At 48.6% G+C, this 19,246-nt stretch overlaps 2 protein-coding genes across 21 annotated transcripts in view; one reads left to right on the forward strand and one right to left on the reverse strand.

Annotated features, from left to right (window-relative positions):
* Nucleotides 1-6,839, forward strand: part of AKT3 (AKT serine/threonine kinase 3) — a 361,571-nt gene extending 354,732 nt beyond the window's left edge. Inside the window, exon 14 of one of the 2 annotated variants that reach the window (XM_028845179.2) lies at nucleotides 1,279-6,839. In XM_028845179.2, the coding sequence (XP_028701012.1) occupies nucleotides 1,279-1,364 (86 nt within the window). In that variant the 3' untranslated portion in view covers nucleotides 1,365-6,839. 2 annotated transcript variants of the gene reach the window in all.
* SDCCAG8 (SHH signaling and ciliogenesis regulator SDCCAG8) overlaps nucleotides 6,474-19,246 on the reverse strand; it is a 249,512-nt gene continuing 236,739 nt past the window's right edge. For 7 of the 19 annotated variants that reach the window (XR_013415966.1, XR_013415965.1, XM_077998216.1 and 4 more), the window contains 2 exons: nucleotides 17,461-17,587; nucleotides 6,474-6,807 (listed from right to left, as the gene is read on the reverse strand). Coding sequence is in view for 13 of the 19 variants with exons in the window: in XM_077998216.1 (XP_077854342.1) it covers nucleotides 6,778-6,807; nucleotides 17,461-17,587 (157 nt within the window). In the remaining 6 variants the exon portion in view is untranslated. Of the gene's footprint in view, nucleotides 6,808-9,296; nucleotides 9,571-12,277; nucleotides 12,805-16,421; nucleotides 16,565-17,460; nucleotides 17,588-19,246 lie in introns of those variants that run through there. The other 12 variants (XM_077998211.1, XM_077998209.1, XM_077998208.1 and 9 more) reach the window with 6 other exon arrangements.

A 19,246-nucleotide genomic window follows, 5' to 3' on the forward strand; every position in this document is an offset into this window, starting at 1 on the left:
CTTAGAATCTTCTGCATTAAGAATGGGATACAGAAAAGAAAAACAGTGAGACAAGAATGGAAGTGTTTATTCTTCAGACAAAGGCCGAGCATCCTCCTCTTCAGGGTGACAGAGTCAGAGCCTCAGTGCAGTGGGATCTGGCCTATATGCTTTCTTTGTTTACACCCACGTCCAGCTGATGCTCCCTGGAGAGGTTAGAATATTTAAAAAAAAAATTGGTAATGTACTTCCTATATGGGTTTGAGGAAACTGAATTATTTTGCTTGAAGAGAAAAGGGTTGAGTATTGGAAAGATTCACTGATTTCCATTGCAGGACAGCATATAATTAAGCTTAGAGGAGAGCACGGGGGATTTAAAGTGGAGCACCTCCCCCAGGAGACTGTGAGTCCAGGGGGTCCTTGGGAACTTTGTTCAGAGTTCTGCGGTCCATGGGCCTGATGGGTGCTCAGCCCAGAGCAGATGTGTGGGAGTGCATGTTGACTGAGTGGCTGACCGTGTGGCCACATTATCAGGAAGAGCTTCCGACAGCACAGGACTGTCATCACAGGACACTTAGGAGAAGAGGGTGCTGATCATCTGTGATCTTTGAAATAGAGAAAACCAGGAAAGCTGAGAGGAGGAACACTGTGATTGTAAGCGGCCTGTTTTGATGCCTTTCAAGTCTCTTCGGTTGTTTCCTGATGAGCCAGGCCTCAGACGTTGACATCTTTCCCTCTTTTTCTTTCACTTAGCCCCTTCATGCTCAAGTTTTCACATAGGGCAATTGGGAAAGGTGAGTTAAGCCAGATGTTAGATGTTGAATAACATTTCATAGGAAGCTTTATTTTACAATTGCACTTAAAGCCTCACAAAGAAAAAATACAAGCACTTGAAGACATTTGATGATGGATTCTGTACAGACTTTGGATGCTGTGGGTTTCACTGACTTGCAATTTTGATATATGTGGTTACATGAAATGAAAGGTTACTGAAGACTGCTCCTTCTTAAACACTCTGTTTTCTTCAATACCATTGTTTTCACTGTTTCATTGAGTTGAGTCTTGAAATTTTGATGTCTTAGAGATGATTCTACAGTATTATTTCTTCATAGACTATGTATTTATGAAAATCAGATGATTTTGGAAGTGTAATCACTGTATAGCTTATCGATAAACACAAGTTTATAGGAGCTATTGCCTCTGTTCATCTTTCCTATGTTCAGAGTTTACAAAACATAGACCAGAGATAATGTTGCAAAAAATAAATGTAAAATTAAAATAGCTGTTTCCTGCCCACAGATGATGAGGATGGTATGGACTGCATGGACAATGAGAGGCGGCCGCATTTCCCTCAGTTTTCCTACTCTGCAAGTGGACGAGAATAAGTCTCTCTCATTCTGCTACTTCACTGTCATCTTCAATTTATTACTGAAAATGATTCCTGGACATCACCAGTCCTAGCTCTTACACATAGCAGGGGCACCTTCCGACATCCCAGACCAGCCAAGGGTCTTCACCCCTCGCCACCTTTCACCCTCATGAAAACACACATACACGCAAATACACTCCAGTTTTTGTTTTTGCATGAAATTGTATCTCAGTCTAAGGTCTCATGCTGTTGCTGCTACTGTCTTACTATTATAGCAACTTTCAGAAGTAATTTTCCAGCCTTTGGAAGTCATGAGCCCACCATTGTTCATTTGTGCACCAATTGTCATCTTTTGATCTTTGAGTTTTTCCCTCAGTGAAGGCTAAATGAGATACACTGATTCTAGGTACATTTTTTAACTTTCTAGAAGAGAAAATCTAACTAGACTAAGAAGATATAGTTTATCAATTCAGAACAAGCAATTGTGGAAGGGTGGTGGCGTGCATATGTAAAGCACATCAGATCCATGCGTGAAGTAGGTATATATCACTAAGCTGTGGCTGGAATTGATTAGGAAGCATTTGGTAGAAGGACTGAACAACTGTTGGGATATATAGATATATATATATATATTTTTAAATTCCTGGTGGATACTGTAGAAGAAGCCCATATCACATGTGGATGTCGAGACTCCCGGGCAATCATGAGCCAGTGAACACTGTTCTACCAAGAAACGAAGGCACATGCACAGCCAAGGTCACTTACAGGGTCTTATGAAACAGTTTGCGCCAGAGAGCATCTTTCCCCCGTGCTTGGAAACCTTTTTTCCTTCTTGACATTTATCACCTCTGATGGCTGAAGAATGTAGACAGGTATAATGATACTGCTTTTCACCAAAATTTGTACACCAAGGTAAACAGGTGTTTGCCTTATTTAATTTTTTACTTTCAGTTCTACGTGAATTAGCTTTTTCTCAGATGTTAAAACTTTGAATGTCCTTTTATGATTTTGTTTATATTGCAGTAGTATTTATTTTTTAGTGATGAGAATTGTATGTCATGTCAGCAAACGCAGCTCCAACCTATATAAAATAGACTTACTGCAGTTTCTTTTGACCCATGTGCAAGGATTGTACACGCTGATGAGAATCATGCACTTTTTCTCCTCTGTTAAAAAACGATAAGGCTCTGAAATGGAATATATTGGTTAGAATTTGGCTTTGGGAGAAGAGATGCTGTCATTTAACCCCTTGGTACTGAAAATGAGAAAATCCCCAACTATCCATGCCAAGGGGTTAATGAAACAAATAGCTGTTGACGTTTGCTCATTGAAGAATTGAAACATGATGATGACCTGGCAACAAAAAGTAATGAAGAAAATTGAGACCTGAGTGATGATAAGAAATGATCTTTACATGGCAAAATGAACACATCTTGAGGATTTAGGAAGTGGGCAGTGAAGGCTAAGAACCTGGTGTGTTTCTTGGGATCATGGTACATTTATCACTGAATTAAGCCATCAGGGAAAAAACAACAAAAAAAGAGAACACCTCCAGCTTTTCTTTTTCTGTATATACTCATGTCCCCAGATTCCAACATTTCTCACTGAAAGGGGGCATGTATGCAAACCTCATCTTTCTCCTTCATTAATGATGATCTTCAGATTAAACCCTTTGGTGCTAGGAGCTGACAATTTCCAAAGCAGCCTATGAAGTCCTAGGGGCTGGGGCCATTCTTGCGGCAAGCAGAAGGCCACCCACTCCGTGGAGTGATCATGGAAATGGATTTTAGTTAAACTCTCTGACAGCTCCCAAATGGAAGACGACAGCGTGATGCAGTATTATGATTGCGTTGTATGAAAGAGCAAGTGACTTTCTAAGTAGGATGAATCATATTCATATGCAGATGTCTTAGCCTCTTGACGCTGGAAGTGTGGATTTATAGCTATGAAACCACTGCTGGCAGTGGGTGGGCCACTGGGACTGACGGGGGTTAAAGGGCATTTTACTAAGGCAGCTAAGACATATTCAGACATCAATGTTATCCTTATTTTTCATATTTCTACCTGAGTGAAGTTCATCCTTAGTATTGAGTAGGAAGTTACAGTAAATGGTAGTTCATTCTTACTTACACACAGTTAATTTTTTTTTCACTTGGAATTATGTTGAATGTTTCATTTTGACAAAAAAGTAGACTAGAAGGTATGTTCTTTAAGTTGTCTTGCATCCATTATATAAGAAAGAAACAGGTGAGAGGAGGAGCAGAAAGCTGAGACTGGCTGATGTTCAGAGCACTCACTCCTCTGGAGGGAAAGCATGGCGCCGTACACTAAGCACATAGCTTTGTGTTGTTTTGGTTTTTTCCCCCAGATCTTAAAGTGATTCCCGTGACCTTGGCCAAGGACACTTGCTAAAGTGTAATGACTGGCACTGACATTGCCCCAGTCGGGCCACTCCTCACACTGGCTCTCAGTCCCCAGCCACGCCTGGGGCTCAGTCACTTCCATTCCAGCCTCTGAGACTCCACTGGGGTCACACAAGGTGTCTTCTTGGCTTTGATTTTGAGAATCCCCTATTTTCACTTCCAGATCTGTCAGCTGCCATGGAGGAATAATAGAAAACCAGAAATGTGTGTACAGGGAGATTTCTAAAACTTCCCTTGTGTCGCCCATAGTTGTAGTTTTGGGTTCTGGCAGGTGGAACACCCTGAAACCTGGAATCATTCTGTGAGAATACAGTTCATACTTTGCAGACTCCAGCCCATACTAACTGTCATGAAGCTTGACTTCTTGTCGTAATGCAGCCATCTTGGAGGAAATTGGCTATTTCTGCTTGGATTGTTGGCAGGGTCACGCTCAGCTTTGCTTTCTACACTAATTACATAGCATTATTCAAGTATTGTTTTCCATTTCCCATCCCTGATTTCCAGCTTCTTCAAGCTGACTGTTCTTGCAGGGGCCACTTGCTTCTCCTAGAGGACAAAAGTAAGGGCCTTCCTTACTAACTGCAGGGTCTCTATATTACACCTCAACGTACACACTTTGCTGCTACTGTTTGTACTGTCCACAGTAGAATTTCCTCATCTTGCTCCTGGTAGTGCATTACAGGCAAGCATGAAATGTAAAGTATTTATTTAAATAAAAAGAAAACCTCTAAATTGGTAATTGAATTACCTCCCTGTAGCTTTATAGTTTGTGACATTTCTTGACCTTGCTAGTTCTTTCATTAGATCTGTGCAAGATCTAGTCATCTGGTTAAGGATTTTAAGCAGATGCAACTATAAACCCAAGAAACTGTATTACTCTTACTGTTGGTCATACTAAAACTGTCTATTTCCTTAAGTATATGGCCCACGAGGATGTGAAATAACTAGGAGAAACTGTTTTTGTACACTGTACATCCTTAGTATTTTTACACGTATATGATAGGGATGAACATGATTTTCCTTCGTGCAGACAGCTTAAATAAAGCACTATGTCAATCTGCTACTTCTCTGTTTATTGTTGTTGGATGTGGTTCTATAATCCCCCCAAATTAAATCTTCTTTAATGAAAACAGATTTTTAATAGCCCCAGCTGGTATTAACCTACCTTGTATAAAATGTGACAGGAAAATATACAAATTCCTTGTAGCTCCCACACACATAGGGGATCATTTTTACTTCAGTGGAATGGTAGTAGTGCGGTTACGCAAACTTTGATGAAGGGCTGCTTCCGAGGGGAGACGCTGACTCTCAGCACTGGATTTAGGACGGATGTTCTGTGAAGCCAGGGATGGAGGAGGTCTCAGACCTTGGAGACATTCAGACCCTCATCATCTATACAACACATGGTTTGGACCCAGAATCTGAAGGAATGTAGCTTGTCATTAATGTCTTCCTGATAATGTACTGCTCTGCATACTTCCTTTCTTAGAGTGTATTTCTAACACGTCATGGCAAATTAACAAACTTCGACACGGGTGATGTAGATGGGTAGGACGGCTGGACTGCAGTCTGACTTCACGTTGAATCATTCTGGATGGGGCCTTTTTCTGATTTTACCTCATAAAGCTACTATTGTAGAAACTTGGCTTTGCTCCTGTGATGAAGCCAGACAGAGGAATGGCTTTTGGGACCAGAGTGAGTCAAGCGCGTATGTGTACGTCACACAGCCAAATTTGAGAGCATTCTCACATGTGCTCTTCTCTCAAAACCACTGGGGTTGACAGATCCAGGAGGCTAAAATAAAGTGACCTCTATAATTCTTTAAAGGTGCTATTTTTAGAATATTGTATAATTTATTCACAGTATATCTAAAACAGAATTAAGGACAATTAAAATATCTTATGTGACAGCCTTTATGTCTAGCACATTTGATGAAAAACTTCTGAATCTGAATAGAAGTTCTACTGTTTCAGGCTTGAGCCTTTTACACGCTCAAGAGATTCGAATGGTCTGTGTGTGTAGATCATGCCACCGCCTCCAAAGCCTAGTCCACACCACTTCTGAGAGGCAAGGCTGAGCGTGTGGTGACATCCGCTCTGTGTTGAGATGGGGATGAGGATGACGGCTCGCTGGCCAAGCAGGGTAGCCGAAGGTCAGGGACCTGTCCCAACTGCAGCCTTGCCTTTAGTGTTTGTCATTCCCAGATACAACACAGTATGTCCAGTGTCCATTTTTATTACTTTAAAGCATTTGAGGGCTTAACTATGTATAGTAGAAATACTATTTTAGACAAATAATTATCTGTGTACAGATATTTGATATACTCTAAGTAAATTTTCTAATTTCACTAAGTACGTTTTTAGGCTCCTCTCAAATACTGCATATTGAAGAAAAAAAATCTGACACCACCGAGCCAAAGATGCTTTTTTGTCTGTTTTCGTTAACAGAATGGAAAGAGTAATGCATAGTGCTTCCTGGTGTCTCCTGATTGATTGATTGTACACAAATTAGGACAATAAATAAAATGGAGTCTGATGGGACATTGATTAAAGGTGAAGGATGATATATAGATCATGAAAAGAAAAATGAATGGCAGGAAAAAAAGTTTGGTCCTTAATATACTTTGGCCTAGTTAAAATATGTGCCTTTTTGGTGTGTTTTGTTCATCACTACAAGATAAAAAGGAAACATTACAACTCAAGTCTTTAAAAAGTTCATTTATTGAAAATCATATGTATAACCTAGCATACGAATGAGCAGATTGAAACACGTAACTTCAAGCCATTTCTGAAAACATACACCAGGAGCTCTGCTCATCTGGAGTCAGACTCCAGCTCCAGCCCGGCTGCGTGCAGGGATGGCGCACGTGCTGAGGAGGACCAGCCCCTACAGGCTGAGGCGGTGTCACCCGGGGAAGGTCGTGGTGCGTTGTGGCATATTCAATCTAAATCAGATGAATGTAAATATCTCTTTGTAAATCATTTATTTCACTCTGTTCCATCCAGGTCAGCAATCAGATTGTGGCATGCTGGGTAACTGGAAAAAATAATAAAAAGTAAGTTTCAATAGCTCATGTTCTTCAATGTGATTTGTCTTCTCATTTGCTGGTTTAGTCACCTTTTATGATGAAAACTGTTGGAGAAAAAAAACCTGTTGCTAAAAATGTGGAAATTATATGAAAAGTTTGTGCCTCATCTTGTCCACATCAAAGCCCTTGTCACATACGAAATAAGGTTAACTGGTTTAATGGGTTAAATTTGAAAACAACCTAGACTACACACACTCGTGCCTCTTAAATAAGGACAGGCTGGTGTTAGGACATGGCCAGAGAGCCATCTCTTCTCCTCTCCAGGAAAGGACACATTGATTTGTGCCAGAATCTGTTTACTGAAAATTTTTCAGACCTTACAGCAGGTAATTCTAGAAGAAAAACAGGGTGTAGGCCAAGTGCCCCTAAGAAATTCCTCCTGAAACAAAACAAGCTGAAACATCTCCAGATTTATAGCTGCAAATGATTTATTGTCACATATAAAAAGTATTTTCACATGGAAACCTCGAACCTCCCATGTGTTGGAAGAGGGGACTGGGTGTACTGAGGTCTCTCAGTTTTACACAGATACAAATGTTCCGAAGCTGCTTCATGCGAATTGGGTTGAGGGAGAATCGCAAGTTCAGAAAGTATTGAATACTGTTCCTGGCCTCTGCTGCCATGGCTGCCCAAATTAGTTTAAACTACATCAGGAACTAGAGTCAGAAGCCACTGGAAAGGGTTCTGTTCCACACAACATGGCTGGAGTTTCTGCTCTGCACTGTGTGGGAAGGTGACTGGGCCACAGTCCTCGCCCTCTAGAGTGTAAAGTCCAGGGAAAGCCAAGACGGTGTTTTCCAAATCCCGGTTTCCGCATCAGTTACACTGGCACGCACTGCAGGGCCAGGCGCCCAATCTGGTCCCTCCGTAGTTAGGAACCATCTGCCAAAAAGAGAAGTGGGCCTGCTCCTCCCCAGTGAGGATTTTCCAAGCTAGACTCCAAGGGAGGACTCTGTCAACCTACTTTAAGCCGTCATTATGTGGGGATTTCCAAGACAGGACAATGAGTGAAACCGAATCTGCATTCAAGAGAAATATACGAACATCAGCCCGTTGCCTTTTACAAGAAATGAGAAAAAGTAATGTTTCCATTTCAAGTAGATTTCCCAGTGTGTGAGAGGCCCTGAGGACAGCTTTTTCTTGAACAGGTCTGTGAGTAGTGGGGGGGTCTCAGCAGGGTAGTTAGAGTAGCTGGGGGGCCTGGCCTCGGGCTGAATGCAGGTGGGGCTCTGGCAGGAGGCCTCACTCCTCCTGGTAAACCTGCCATCCGATGCGCACAGCCCTCGCAGCCTGTGGAGCCAGGTGAACTAGTTCCTGGGCCCACAGGGTGCCTTGTTCTCCAGGCCCTTTCTGAGTGGCCCATGGGGAGTCCACCCCGTGCGCTATGCCCTAGAGCCGTGCCATTGCAGAGGGGACTCCCTTCTATCCTCTGTGCGATACTCACAGCAGAGACTGCCACCAATGCAATCTGATCGTCAGACACATGGTTTGCACCAAGCTGACCTGCCTTCCAGGCCAGCGGATCGAACTGACCCAGCACAGTCCTGCTAAATGACTGGTTTGAATGGCCCTCCACCCCTGCTCCATGGACTGGCCACGTAGGGCAGGTGGCCTGGTGGCCTCGCTCTTGACACAGTGGCTTCCTAACCTTAGAAATGCTAGGATGACTCTGAATACAAAAAGGGTAAGCATAAATCCCAACAGATAACACTTCAAAAGAAAAACAGCCCAACTCTCAGCTTAGCACAATGGCTTACACCTGTAATCCCAGCGCTTTGGGAGGCTGAGGCAATAGGATCGCTTGAGTCCAGGAGTTGGAGACCAGCCTGGGCAACAGAGCAAGACCTCATCTCTACAGAAAAATTGTACAAATTAGCCACGTGTGGTGGTGCACACCTGTAGTCCCAGGGACTCAAAAGGCTGATGCAGGAGGATTGTTGTAGCCCAGAACTCAAGGCTGCAGTGAGCTATGATCATGCCACCGCACTGCAGCGTGGGTGACAAAGCGTGACCGTGTCTCTTAAAAAAAAAAAATGAAAAAAAATTGAATTTTGGGTAGAAAACACACCCCCCCACACACAATACAGAACAGGCGTGAAAACCTGAAATAAAAGTAAAACGTGTTGCGGAATTTTCTGATAAGCTCCAGGAAACAGGCAATTCTCATGGTGAGTCTACATAATGCCTATGGGCTCCCAGGCCACCTAGCAATTTGTCAGTATCGGAGCTGTTCGCTGCTGGCACTCAGGTGACCTCCTCATTCCGTGGGCCTGCACGGGAGTGACACAGATGTGTGGGCCTCACCAGGAACTAATAGAAGTCAGCCTGATTCCTTCCTGCGGCAGACCGGCCGTGACCGTCTGCATGGGCTTTGAATTTCATGCGGCTCAGGTGAGAAGCTCTCTACCCATCCCCACTTTCACACTGTCAAACTCACCGTCCGCTGCGCAAGCCCCCGTGCCTGCAGCCGTGCCTGGCCCATGGAGAGCGTTCAGTCAGCACTGGGGGGCTGGATAATCTATCCTAGGAGCTCACCGTTTTGTCGCCTCCGTTTGCTGACTCTTCGGTACCACACACTCCTCTGACCCTGCAGCATGTCCCGAGACAGAAGTCGTAGTTCTGCCCACATCTGGCTTATCTGCCGTTAGGGATATCCATGATGCTTATTTCCAGAAGGTCCTGCCGTCAGCACCGCAGTGGCCGTGGTCTCGCTGTCCAGGAAAGCAGCGCGTGCGTATGCCAGCGGGACCTGAGCCCTCAGCCAGTGTCTCCCATCCTTCTGCCCCTTCCATTTGTCATCATGGCCCTGCTGTGGCCCTCCTGTGGCTGCCCCGCAGCACACTGGCCACGGCTCCCCTGCCGTGCTGTCCACAGGTGGCGGAAATGCACCCCCAGCTGCGGGCACACAGCTGCTAACCCATTTTCTTTGTTCTCGTTTTAGTCTTCTCTCCACAAACCCTGCCTCGTTCATTTCTGAAGTTTGTTAAGTTCTGAGTGTAAGAAATGAGTTGCTCTGGGTGACCTGAACTGTTCCCCGGGCAACCACGCTGTGGGGTCCAGCCAGCCTTTTCTGCTGCTTTGTTCCCAAGCCAGCCAGAGAGGCCAGAAGTGGCAGCCCGGGGAGATGGTGGCACCCCTCGCCCCTGCTCACGGGAGACCTGCCCGGGCTTCCCACTTCATTCTCTCTGTGGGTGGCTCTAGCCAGCCCTTCTGAAGGTAACATCCCCTCCCCCCCGCTATCTGCTCTGTCACTGGCGTGCTGCCTCTGTTTGGCCAAGTCAAAACATGGTCCTGGTTCCTTGTGTGTCTGGCAATAAAGCATCCATTTGTAACTGGAGAGGGCAGACCCCTCCCCCATCTCCATCTGGGGCATTTCAAAGCTGGCCCTGAGTTGACAGAGCTCCAGGGCAGCCCCTGCCTCGCTTGGTGGCTCGCCTCCCGCCTCCGCCTCGTGTTCTGGGCGCCAGAGCTAGGGCTCGGCAGCTGTTCCAGCCAGGCCCGGCTCCGCCCGCACCCGCTCGGGTACCTGCCCCCATCCACACATCCTGTGGCCTGAGAAGAAGTTCATTTCCCTGCCCAGCCACTTCCCAATTCCATTCACTTCATTTCTCTGAGCCTTATTTTTCTATGTACAAAATGGTTATTTATCTCAAATGGCCCTTTCAAACCCACAATGATCTCAGCACTAATCCTGCTGGTTTCATAACCATCCGTGCTGGGCTCTGGGTGATATCAGGCACTTCCTTTTAAAGGGAAGCTGGTTCTTTTTTCTTTTTCTCTGCCAGAAATCAAGTGACATGGAAGCTAACACATGTCTCTGAGGCGACGCAGAGCTGAGATTCGAACCCAGGCAGTTTGACCTCAAAGTCCAGACTCCCATGCAGGACTCTCCCGCTTGCTCTAGCAGATGAGGGGGAGCCAGTTTGATATCTACGGAATTAACCTGCCAAACTGGGCAGGAAACCTGGATGAAATAAGCCACGTGAGCTCTGGCTTGCCACCAGTGCAGTGAGGAGGTGCCCTCAGCATGCTGGGCAGAACCTTGTGGAAGCACAGCCTTCGAGCAGGACCGCCCACCTGTTAGAAGGGAGTATTCCTCTACAGAGCTGAGGGGCGGTCGGCCACCTTCAGGCCCCCGCGGCCCTGCTGTCCCCAGCACAGTGACTGAGGTTCTCGCTGAGGGCCTCATCCCCTCCAGGTCAGGCCTGTCCAGGAACCTTGCCCTGTCAGCTGCAGAGCAGGGCAGGAGCTCATGATTAAAACCATCCCAGGGCAGCGGCCACTCTTCCCTCCTGGCTGCCCAGCTGGGCCTCTGACAACAACAGCCACACGGCAGTCAGAGTTCAAAGCCCTCCTTCCACTGCAGGCCTTGGCTTTGCTGCTTCTGGGCTCCGAGAAAGGAACGGGGCCGTAGAAACCAGAGAAATGGTAAGGCAGCCACAGAGAAGGCCGCCTTGCAGACACGAAGTGGGACTTCCATAAGACAGCATCTCTAGCTGGACTTGAGGGGGAGAGGGAGGCCCCAGCACACAGGAGGCTGGGGTGGAGGTCCTGGCTCTGAGGTGCCGCTCGCCTCCCCAGGGTGCACCCAAGCCCAGGGGTTCCTTCCTAACCATGGGGTCTGAGTTTGTCATCTTCCAGCTTTCTCAAGTCCCCTGAGTCATCAGAACTTCCTCTCCACACAGGCAGGTCTGTGTTTTATATGAACCATGTTTCCATGGTAAATAGATTTTAAGAATTCCCAAAGGACAGACAGTGTCACCAACAGCAGAGAGTGGAGCCTCTGGCTGCCTCATGTTTGAAAGTGTTAAAAATAAAGACAACACTGACATTTGGGGTTGTAATGTGACGGAATTACAGTCTTTTAAAGGCAAGAACCACTGATCTACACTACATGTAATATTCAGTGTTTTGTTCACTTGTCTAATTGGATTAAAATATTTAGCTCCCTTTAAAATCTTGATTGTGAATTTATATTGCAAAATGTAATGTCTGACTCAGGAAGCAATAAGTAGAGCAAATGTATCTGAAGGAATATAAAATTCAATGCACTTTTCTCCCATGATTCTCATTCTGAAAGTACTCTCTCTTGGACAAAGTGAACTGCTAACGGAAGAGCAAGTCTGGCTAAAATGAAGCCCTGCGCGCTTTTCAGTATTAGACACAGGGTGCTCAGTCAAAAAAACACGAAGTTTGACTCTCTGCTGCTGGAGGTGTTTGGGGAAGTTTCGCCGAAGGTCGCGAGATGCTCATGTTAGACACGCAGCACCCGGGGCCTCGTGTCATTCTTTAAACACACTCAGGCAGCAGGGAGTTAATGACATTTTAGCTGCATATGTTCAAGTTTATTTAAAAAAATATGCAAGTCACTTTGGTTGACAGTGTCTTGTACACAGTTTTGAAAGAATCAGGGCAAACTTTAACAGAGTCAGTTTTTATTTGAAAAATATTTTCTGGGAATGTATCAGTGTTTATTTTTGAGACTGACAATTCGGGTGAAAATCAGGATAAAAACAAAAAAACAACAATTTGGTTGAAATCAAATTGTTTGTTTTCATCTATTTAGAATTCTTTCCAAAAAATCTTGGTTCAGGAGGAGGCTTTTTAATTTATTTTATTCAGTGTATTTGCTGTTCTATTCAAGCACCATCTGTCTTACAGGTAGCTAACTTTGTGGTAGCTCCTAAGTCAGCTGGGCGAGGCCCCCAGGGCTCCTGGAAGGACCACAGTAAATTAAGTGACACCTCCAAGGCCTAACATGGGCAGCCTGCAGCAGCTCTGCCTTGCAGGCAGGCCTCCCCAGCAGGGAGTGTTGGTCCCCTGGAGCTGTCACTTTTCTAGAGCCTCCCTTCTCCCTTTGCTTGCAGTCGCAATGGGCCTTTCCTCCTTCATCATCTTCTGTGTCTCTGCGTCCCCTGCTTGTTTTCGGCTCTCTTCTATGAGTCCTTTGGTATAATGAGATAATGTCGATGATCTTGAATATAATCACATATGGCTGCTGGATCCATGCACAAGTTTAAATCAAATTAGAAAGTAAATTCACTGCCAAGAATGCTTAAAAGTCATAGGGCCAACTGATTAACCACTGACAAGTCAGTTTCCGACTCTGTTTTCTAAACTGTAAGTGATTCATATGAGGGGACTAAAAGGGAATCACTCCCCAGACTGAACACTGCAGACAGAACCAAACAGCCTACTTAGGATACGACGGCCATCAGAAAATGCAAGTCAGCTGAGACGTATTCATTACCAAATAAGCACGCAGACACAGAAAATCAGCTTGATGGTTGAGACCATCCTCTAAGTGGACAGATAATTTCTGTTTTCCCCTCTCCCAGATGCCATTCTCCCCAAGACTCCTATTTCCTCACCAGCCGGCTCCAACCTTCCTAGCCAGATGTTAGAGCCCCCGGCGCTAGGTTGCAGACCCCTGACCCTGCTCCAAGCTGTCAGGCCCTGCCCAAACTCCCCCAGGACCCACTGACCTCACCCCGAATCCCCTCCCTCCCGGCCCCCACCAAGGTTTCAGCCTCCCCCAGCCAGGGCCGCCTCTCAACAAGAGGTGAGAGTGTGACTACCCAGTTTCAAACAAAACACAGGCCAGAGTGTGTCCCTGGAGGCCCTGACCCTCTCGCAATAGAGTGCGGGGAACTGCGTCTAGGCAAAGCTGGCCAAATGCTTCAATGTCTGTTCTCCACAAGGAGAAGAGCGAGCCATTTCATGACATTTAAAAGCCATTTTCTTGAAGTTGTTTCCCCCGGGTGAGGCAGGAGATCAATGATGCCATTATTTGTAGTCACCCAAAACTAAGAACAAGCCAAGAGGCCGGGCACAGTGGCTCACGCCTGTAATGCCAGCACTTTGGGAGGCAAAGGGGGGCAGATCACCTGAGGTCAGGAGTTCGAGACCAGCCTGGCCAACATGGAGAAACCCAGTATTTACTAAAAACACAAAATTAGCCTGGTGTGGTGGTGGGCGCCTGTAATCCCAGCTACTTGAGAGGATGAGGCAGGAGAATCGCTTGAACCCAGGAGGCGGAGGTTGCAGTGAGCCAAGACCATGCCATTGCACTCCAGCCTGGGTTACAAGAACAAAACTCATCTCAAAAGAAACACAGCCGGGCGCAGTGGCTCACACCTGTAATCCCAGCCCTTTAAAAGGAGGCTGAGGTGGGCGGATCATCTGAGGTCAGGAGTTCGAGACCAGTCTGGCCAACACGGTGACACTCTGTTTCTACTAAAAATACCAAAAAATTAGCTGGGCATGGTGGTGGGCGCCTGTAAACCCAACTACTTGGGAGCCTGAGGCAGGAGAATCACTTGAACCTGGGAGGCAGAGGTTGTAGTGAGCAGAGAGAGCACCACTGTACTCCAGTCCAGTCTAGGTGATGGAGCGAGACTCCGTCTCAAAAAACAAAACAAAACAAAACAAAGCACAAGCCAAGCCATGAGCCGAGAGCTGTAGCCAGTGGCCTGAGCCCTGCGCACCGCAGACGGCCCCGGGGAGGGGAGCGGGAAGGGTGGCAGGTCTCGTGGCCAAAAGCATCCATGTGGCAGATACCACTACCAGGGGCTCCCTCTGCCAGCCATGTCGTTTTGAGTATTTCAGAATTCAAGCAGAAACAAGTTAGAATAATGAAGCCTGCTAACAGGCTAGACACTTGCTGTCAGAGGCCACAGGCCAGCCTGAGCCCCACCACCAGGGGCAGCAGGGCTCAGGACCCAGGACAGGGAGTGAAGGAAAGGGATGGACTTTGCTTTGGAACCGCTGCCCGACCCATTCTCTTCTGGGTATTAAGTGGACAGAGATGTTTAGAGTTAGACATGCAAAATTAAGTTAAGCTTAACTTATCCAGGCTGAGAAAATGGAAGCCTTTAGTTAAACCATCTCTAACCCGGACATGAGGACAGCTCTACCCTCAGCTGCCCAGGATCTGGACCTGCAGGCCACTCCAGGAACACAGACAGGCTGGCTGAGCACTCCAGAGCCCGCAGGCGGCACCTCCTCCAAAATACCTGCTTGAACCTACAGCAGCCTCGCTTACATCACGGCTCAGCAGAAGCCTCACTCACAAGCTGGTTCCGTGACAAAAAGGCATTGCAGGGGCTGAAGCCCACTGACAGCCCCTACCTAGAGGTGAAGGCCAGGCTCAGCCAGAAAAAGCGGGCTCTGGGTTTAGATATTCCGCAGAGCGCTTCCAAACCTGGATCCCTGCCTCCTCTCTGACCACTAGTATTTGCAACTGAAAGCCAACATTCCCTCTACCAAATTTCTTTTGTCATGTTCATATTAAAATAACTCCAAGTGTAATATTTGAATCTGAAAGGCCGCTTTAGAGATGAGCCAGATGGGCCAGTATCGGATAGCACAGGATGGGCAAATCATTGCTGTTGCTTCAGGCAAAAGAAGAAAGACCTGCTAGTTTTTCTGAGGATTTTTTGAGGTTCGGGGTTTTTTAAATGCATTTTGTGAAAATTTTGCAACTCACTTGGCATAACCAGATTTTTAAAGCCCTGGAAGAGGCTTCTAAGCATCGGTGATCCATGTTAAGATCTAAGTGTGCTGTAAAGCAGGCAGATGGGGAGTTAAAAGGCAAAGCCCACGTTCTCCTGACCTAGTCCAGAGCCCAAAGGAAGCTGCCCGTGTGCTTCAGCTTCCATGGAAGACTCCCCACAACCTGAGGTCTGACCGAGCTCTTGGCTTTAGAGGCCAAAGATTCACGCATGCCAGGAGTCACGGTCCCTCCCTCCTATGTGGCAAGAGCCTAGTCACCTGCCAGGAGACCTAGTGGCCCCAGTGGCCCTGACCTTTGGCTAGCCAGGCCTAAAGCAGATGCCGCTGGGGCCCTCCCTGGGGACCTGCCCACAGGGCTGGGTTCTGAGCTGGGTCTGGTGGAGGATGAGGGGGTCATCCTGAAAGCAGAGGACAGGGGAGTGGCGCTGGTCCTACGGCTGCTGCTCTGCAGGCCTCTGCCTTCCCTGAACCTCTCCCAGGACCCTCTGAAGATGAGGGAGAAAGGAAACACCCTCACATGTCCAGCCTGTGTGCCCCAGGGCCTGTGGGGCATCCCGCCTGCACTCAGCACACCCATAGCCGGTGAAGCCAGGCGTGCACCATGCCCACTGTGCAGAGGAGAAACTGAGGCTGGAAAAAGGCTTAAGTTACTTGTCCGAAGCGGGGGTGGGGGCTTCAGCATAGTGACACAGACTGGAATAATTCTCTGTTCTTTCCAGCTCCAAACACTTCGAAGGTTTTCAAAATGTAGTGTCCTCCAGAATCACCCCACCAGCTTGGCGAAATTCGGGTTCCAGGACCCTGCTGTGGAGCACGCCGGGCGAGGCCTCGCCTCCTAGCTTAGCAGTGGCAGTGCGGCTGTGGCTAGGACTTTGAGCGGCCTGCTCCCCCCACGGTCCCGGTGAGCAGTCCCGGGACTGCATGGGGACACACAGGCGTTTCCACCTCCAGGCCTTAGCTCCCTGGCGCCTGGCTGTGCTCATTTACTGCCTGTGAACACATGTTTTGCAGAGGGATTTTGGGCTGAGTGGGAAAAGACAGTACTTACAGGTTCCTTGAGCACAGGGTCATTTTGTAAGGAGAATGAGACTCCTCTTCGTTTCCATTTCCAGATGCATTTTTCCTATTCATCACTCCAAGCGTGTATTGCCTGAAGTCCCCAGGGCACTCACAGAGCACCTGGGTGCAATCCTAATGAAAGGCGGAGGCCGTGGTCAGCCCAGGACCGCCTCATTATCCTAACAAACTGCTTGATGGGGCAAAATGCACAGCCTCTCTAACAGGCAGAGAAGCGATTTAGAAAACAAGAGGTTTCATACCGCGTTCAAAACTCACCAGACACTTTCCTTCCTCCCTTTTCCCTGCTGGTGGCCCTGGATCTCACCTGAATGGGGAAAGCCTGGGCTGTGGAGTCAGGCTCCGGTTCCATTTGTGGTGTCCCTACCTACCAGCTGTAATGCTTGTCTGGGCCTTGGTTTCCCTATCTAAAACATGGAGACAATAATGTCAGCACCGCCGGGTTGTTCAAGGGTAAAGGGAATTAATGCATGCTGTGTGACACTGCCGGGTGCTCTGCAAGCACTCCAGATAGTAGCCCAGTAATCAGCTAATTTAGGACAAGATGCCTGCATTCCATTCAAGACGACTTTGCTAATTGAGAACACCTCTTTCCTCAACCAATTCAAACCATACACGACCTCCAGAGGCAGCTCAAGGCCACCCTCCTCCAAAAAGCCTGTTCTGCCGGCCACGGCCGTCCTCCCGCTTCTCCCTGCTCTCGCACCCTCCGCGGCCTGCACAGCGCAGCTTGGCACTTGGTGTGGTTCGTTCATTCGCGGGCCTGGGTCTGTTCACCTGACAGACTTTAACCCCCTCACCAGGACGGGCGCATGGCTCCGCTTCTCTGGGTCCTGCACTGCCCGGCACAGTCGTCAGGACCTCCCTCCCAGCTTACTGCTAACCGATGTGATCCGTGGGAAAGCCGGCCTGTTGAGCTGCATAAAAGGCCCACCTGTAGACTCCCGCGTGTTCTTAGGTGGGCTGAGCCCGCCCAAGGACTCCCACCTGCGCCGCGTTCTGCACAGTACCTGGGTCCGCAGCCGGTCCACCTCTTCCGACAGGCTCTGCCTTTCCAGGAGAAGCTGGTTCTGCTTGTTGAGGAGCTGCACCAGCTGCTGGGCTGTGGCCTGGCTGTGCTTATCCAGCTGCCTTAGCCTGAAGAAAAATCCACCGCAGAATTAAAGAGGGATAACGTCAGCCTTTCAACAGGCCCAGGGGCTGTGTGTATCTGAGGGAAGCCCCTGCTAGGGAACCATAAGCAGGACGCCCAAGGTGACCCTGAGGTGCCAGGCTCTGGCTAGCAGTGGGCCCTTGGTAAGCACTGTGTGAAGGTAACATTCTAGCAAATGTGCGTGGGAACTGGGAGCCATCTCAGTACACTATCAATGAGAAAACACGCAGATAAGTGGGGTAACTAGAAGAAAAAAGGAAACTTTGAACTAACAAGTACAGGTCAAAGATGAGGGCCCAACTGCCGCCATTGTTCAGCTGGCGAGGTCTCTGGCAGGCTGAGCGGACGGCCGCCCCGGCTGGGGACGTGGGTGAGGGCCGTGGAAACACTGAAGTAAGGGTTTTCCATTATTAATCACTCAGTCAATCACGAGCTCCGGCATCGCTGACCAGATGTCTTTAAAGATCCTAAATTTGTCATTCTGCTGATGGGCGCTCCTCTCCAGACGTGCTAATTCACTCAGACCATTATCCTCATCTGTCCACAGTCGGCTTCCTACAGCCAGCAGCACACTCGCTCACGGAACTGCTGGCTTTGGATTAAACTGGGAATTGAACGACGACCCAGAGTGTTCTGGAAAGCAGCGAGATGTGTGGCCTGCCTCACGTCCTCACCCGTCAAAAGCACCAGCAGCCACGTTAACTCGGAGTCGCACAAGGAAAAGGCCATTAAAGCTCAAGGTGCATTTCAAACTCCAGGCCCATGAGCCGAAGACCTCGGGGGCCGTTCTGCGGACACCGGCCTCTGGCTGCCCTCAGTTCGGCTTCTCCTGGGGCTCCGAGCACAACCAAACACTGACACGGCCACATGTTTGGGCCTTGGGATAGGTTCCTTCACAGAAAAGGCCGCACATGCGGGCACAGGAACCACTGCCCTCTGGGAAACCCGGCGATGGTGGCACCTTCCTCCCGCGCAGCGCTGCTCGGCCCGCGCCCTCCCATTTCCCCACGGCTACTCCGGCCCTGCCCCACCGCCCTTCTCAGCCTCCGCTGGGCTGGGCTGGAGGCTTTGGTCAAGGGGCCCGAGCCCCCAGCCCTGGCCCTTCCCCAGAACGCACCGGGACTCCCCGTTTTCAGCCATGCCCAGCGTTGCCCGGTCTGTGGGGTGCCCTACCTGTGCCGGGGAGGCGGGGGCGGCAGTCTAGGCCCCAGCCCGGGCAGAGCCGGCACTGCGCATGCTCCCAGGAAGCCCCGCCCCCCAGGCTGGGCGCCTCCGAGTGGCCTCGCCCACGATCCGCACCACCGCCGCCCCTCCCTACCCAGCCAAGGGCCTCCTGCTGCCCGCAGGTTCTGGGGAAAGTGTAAGGACCCAGGGACGCCCTGGCGCCTCTTTCAAGCCTGGACAACAGCCTAGCCTTGCCCTGCCTCCAGGATCAGGCTGGCCTCAACAGAACAGCAAAGATCTTCCATCCAAGTAGGAGTGTTTCCCTGTGTGTGTGACATACATACATGGTGATGCTCCAACACCCTACCCCATCCCATCCCATCCCATCCCATCCCATCCCACCTCATCCTACCCCATCCTTCCCTCTGATCTTGGAGGAAAAGTAGGTTCCTTCTGGCGATACCTAAGGCCATAGCTGC

Source organism: Macaca mulatta, chromosome 1, assembly GCF_049350105.2.
Source record: "Macaca mulatta isolate MMU2019108-1 chromosome 1, T2T-MMU8v2.0, whole genome shotgun sequence".
Taxonomy (NCBI): domain Eukaryota; kingdom Metazoa; phylum Chordata; class Mammalia; order Primates; family Cercopithecidae; genus Macaca; species Macaca mulatta.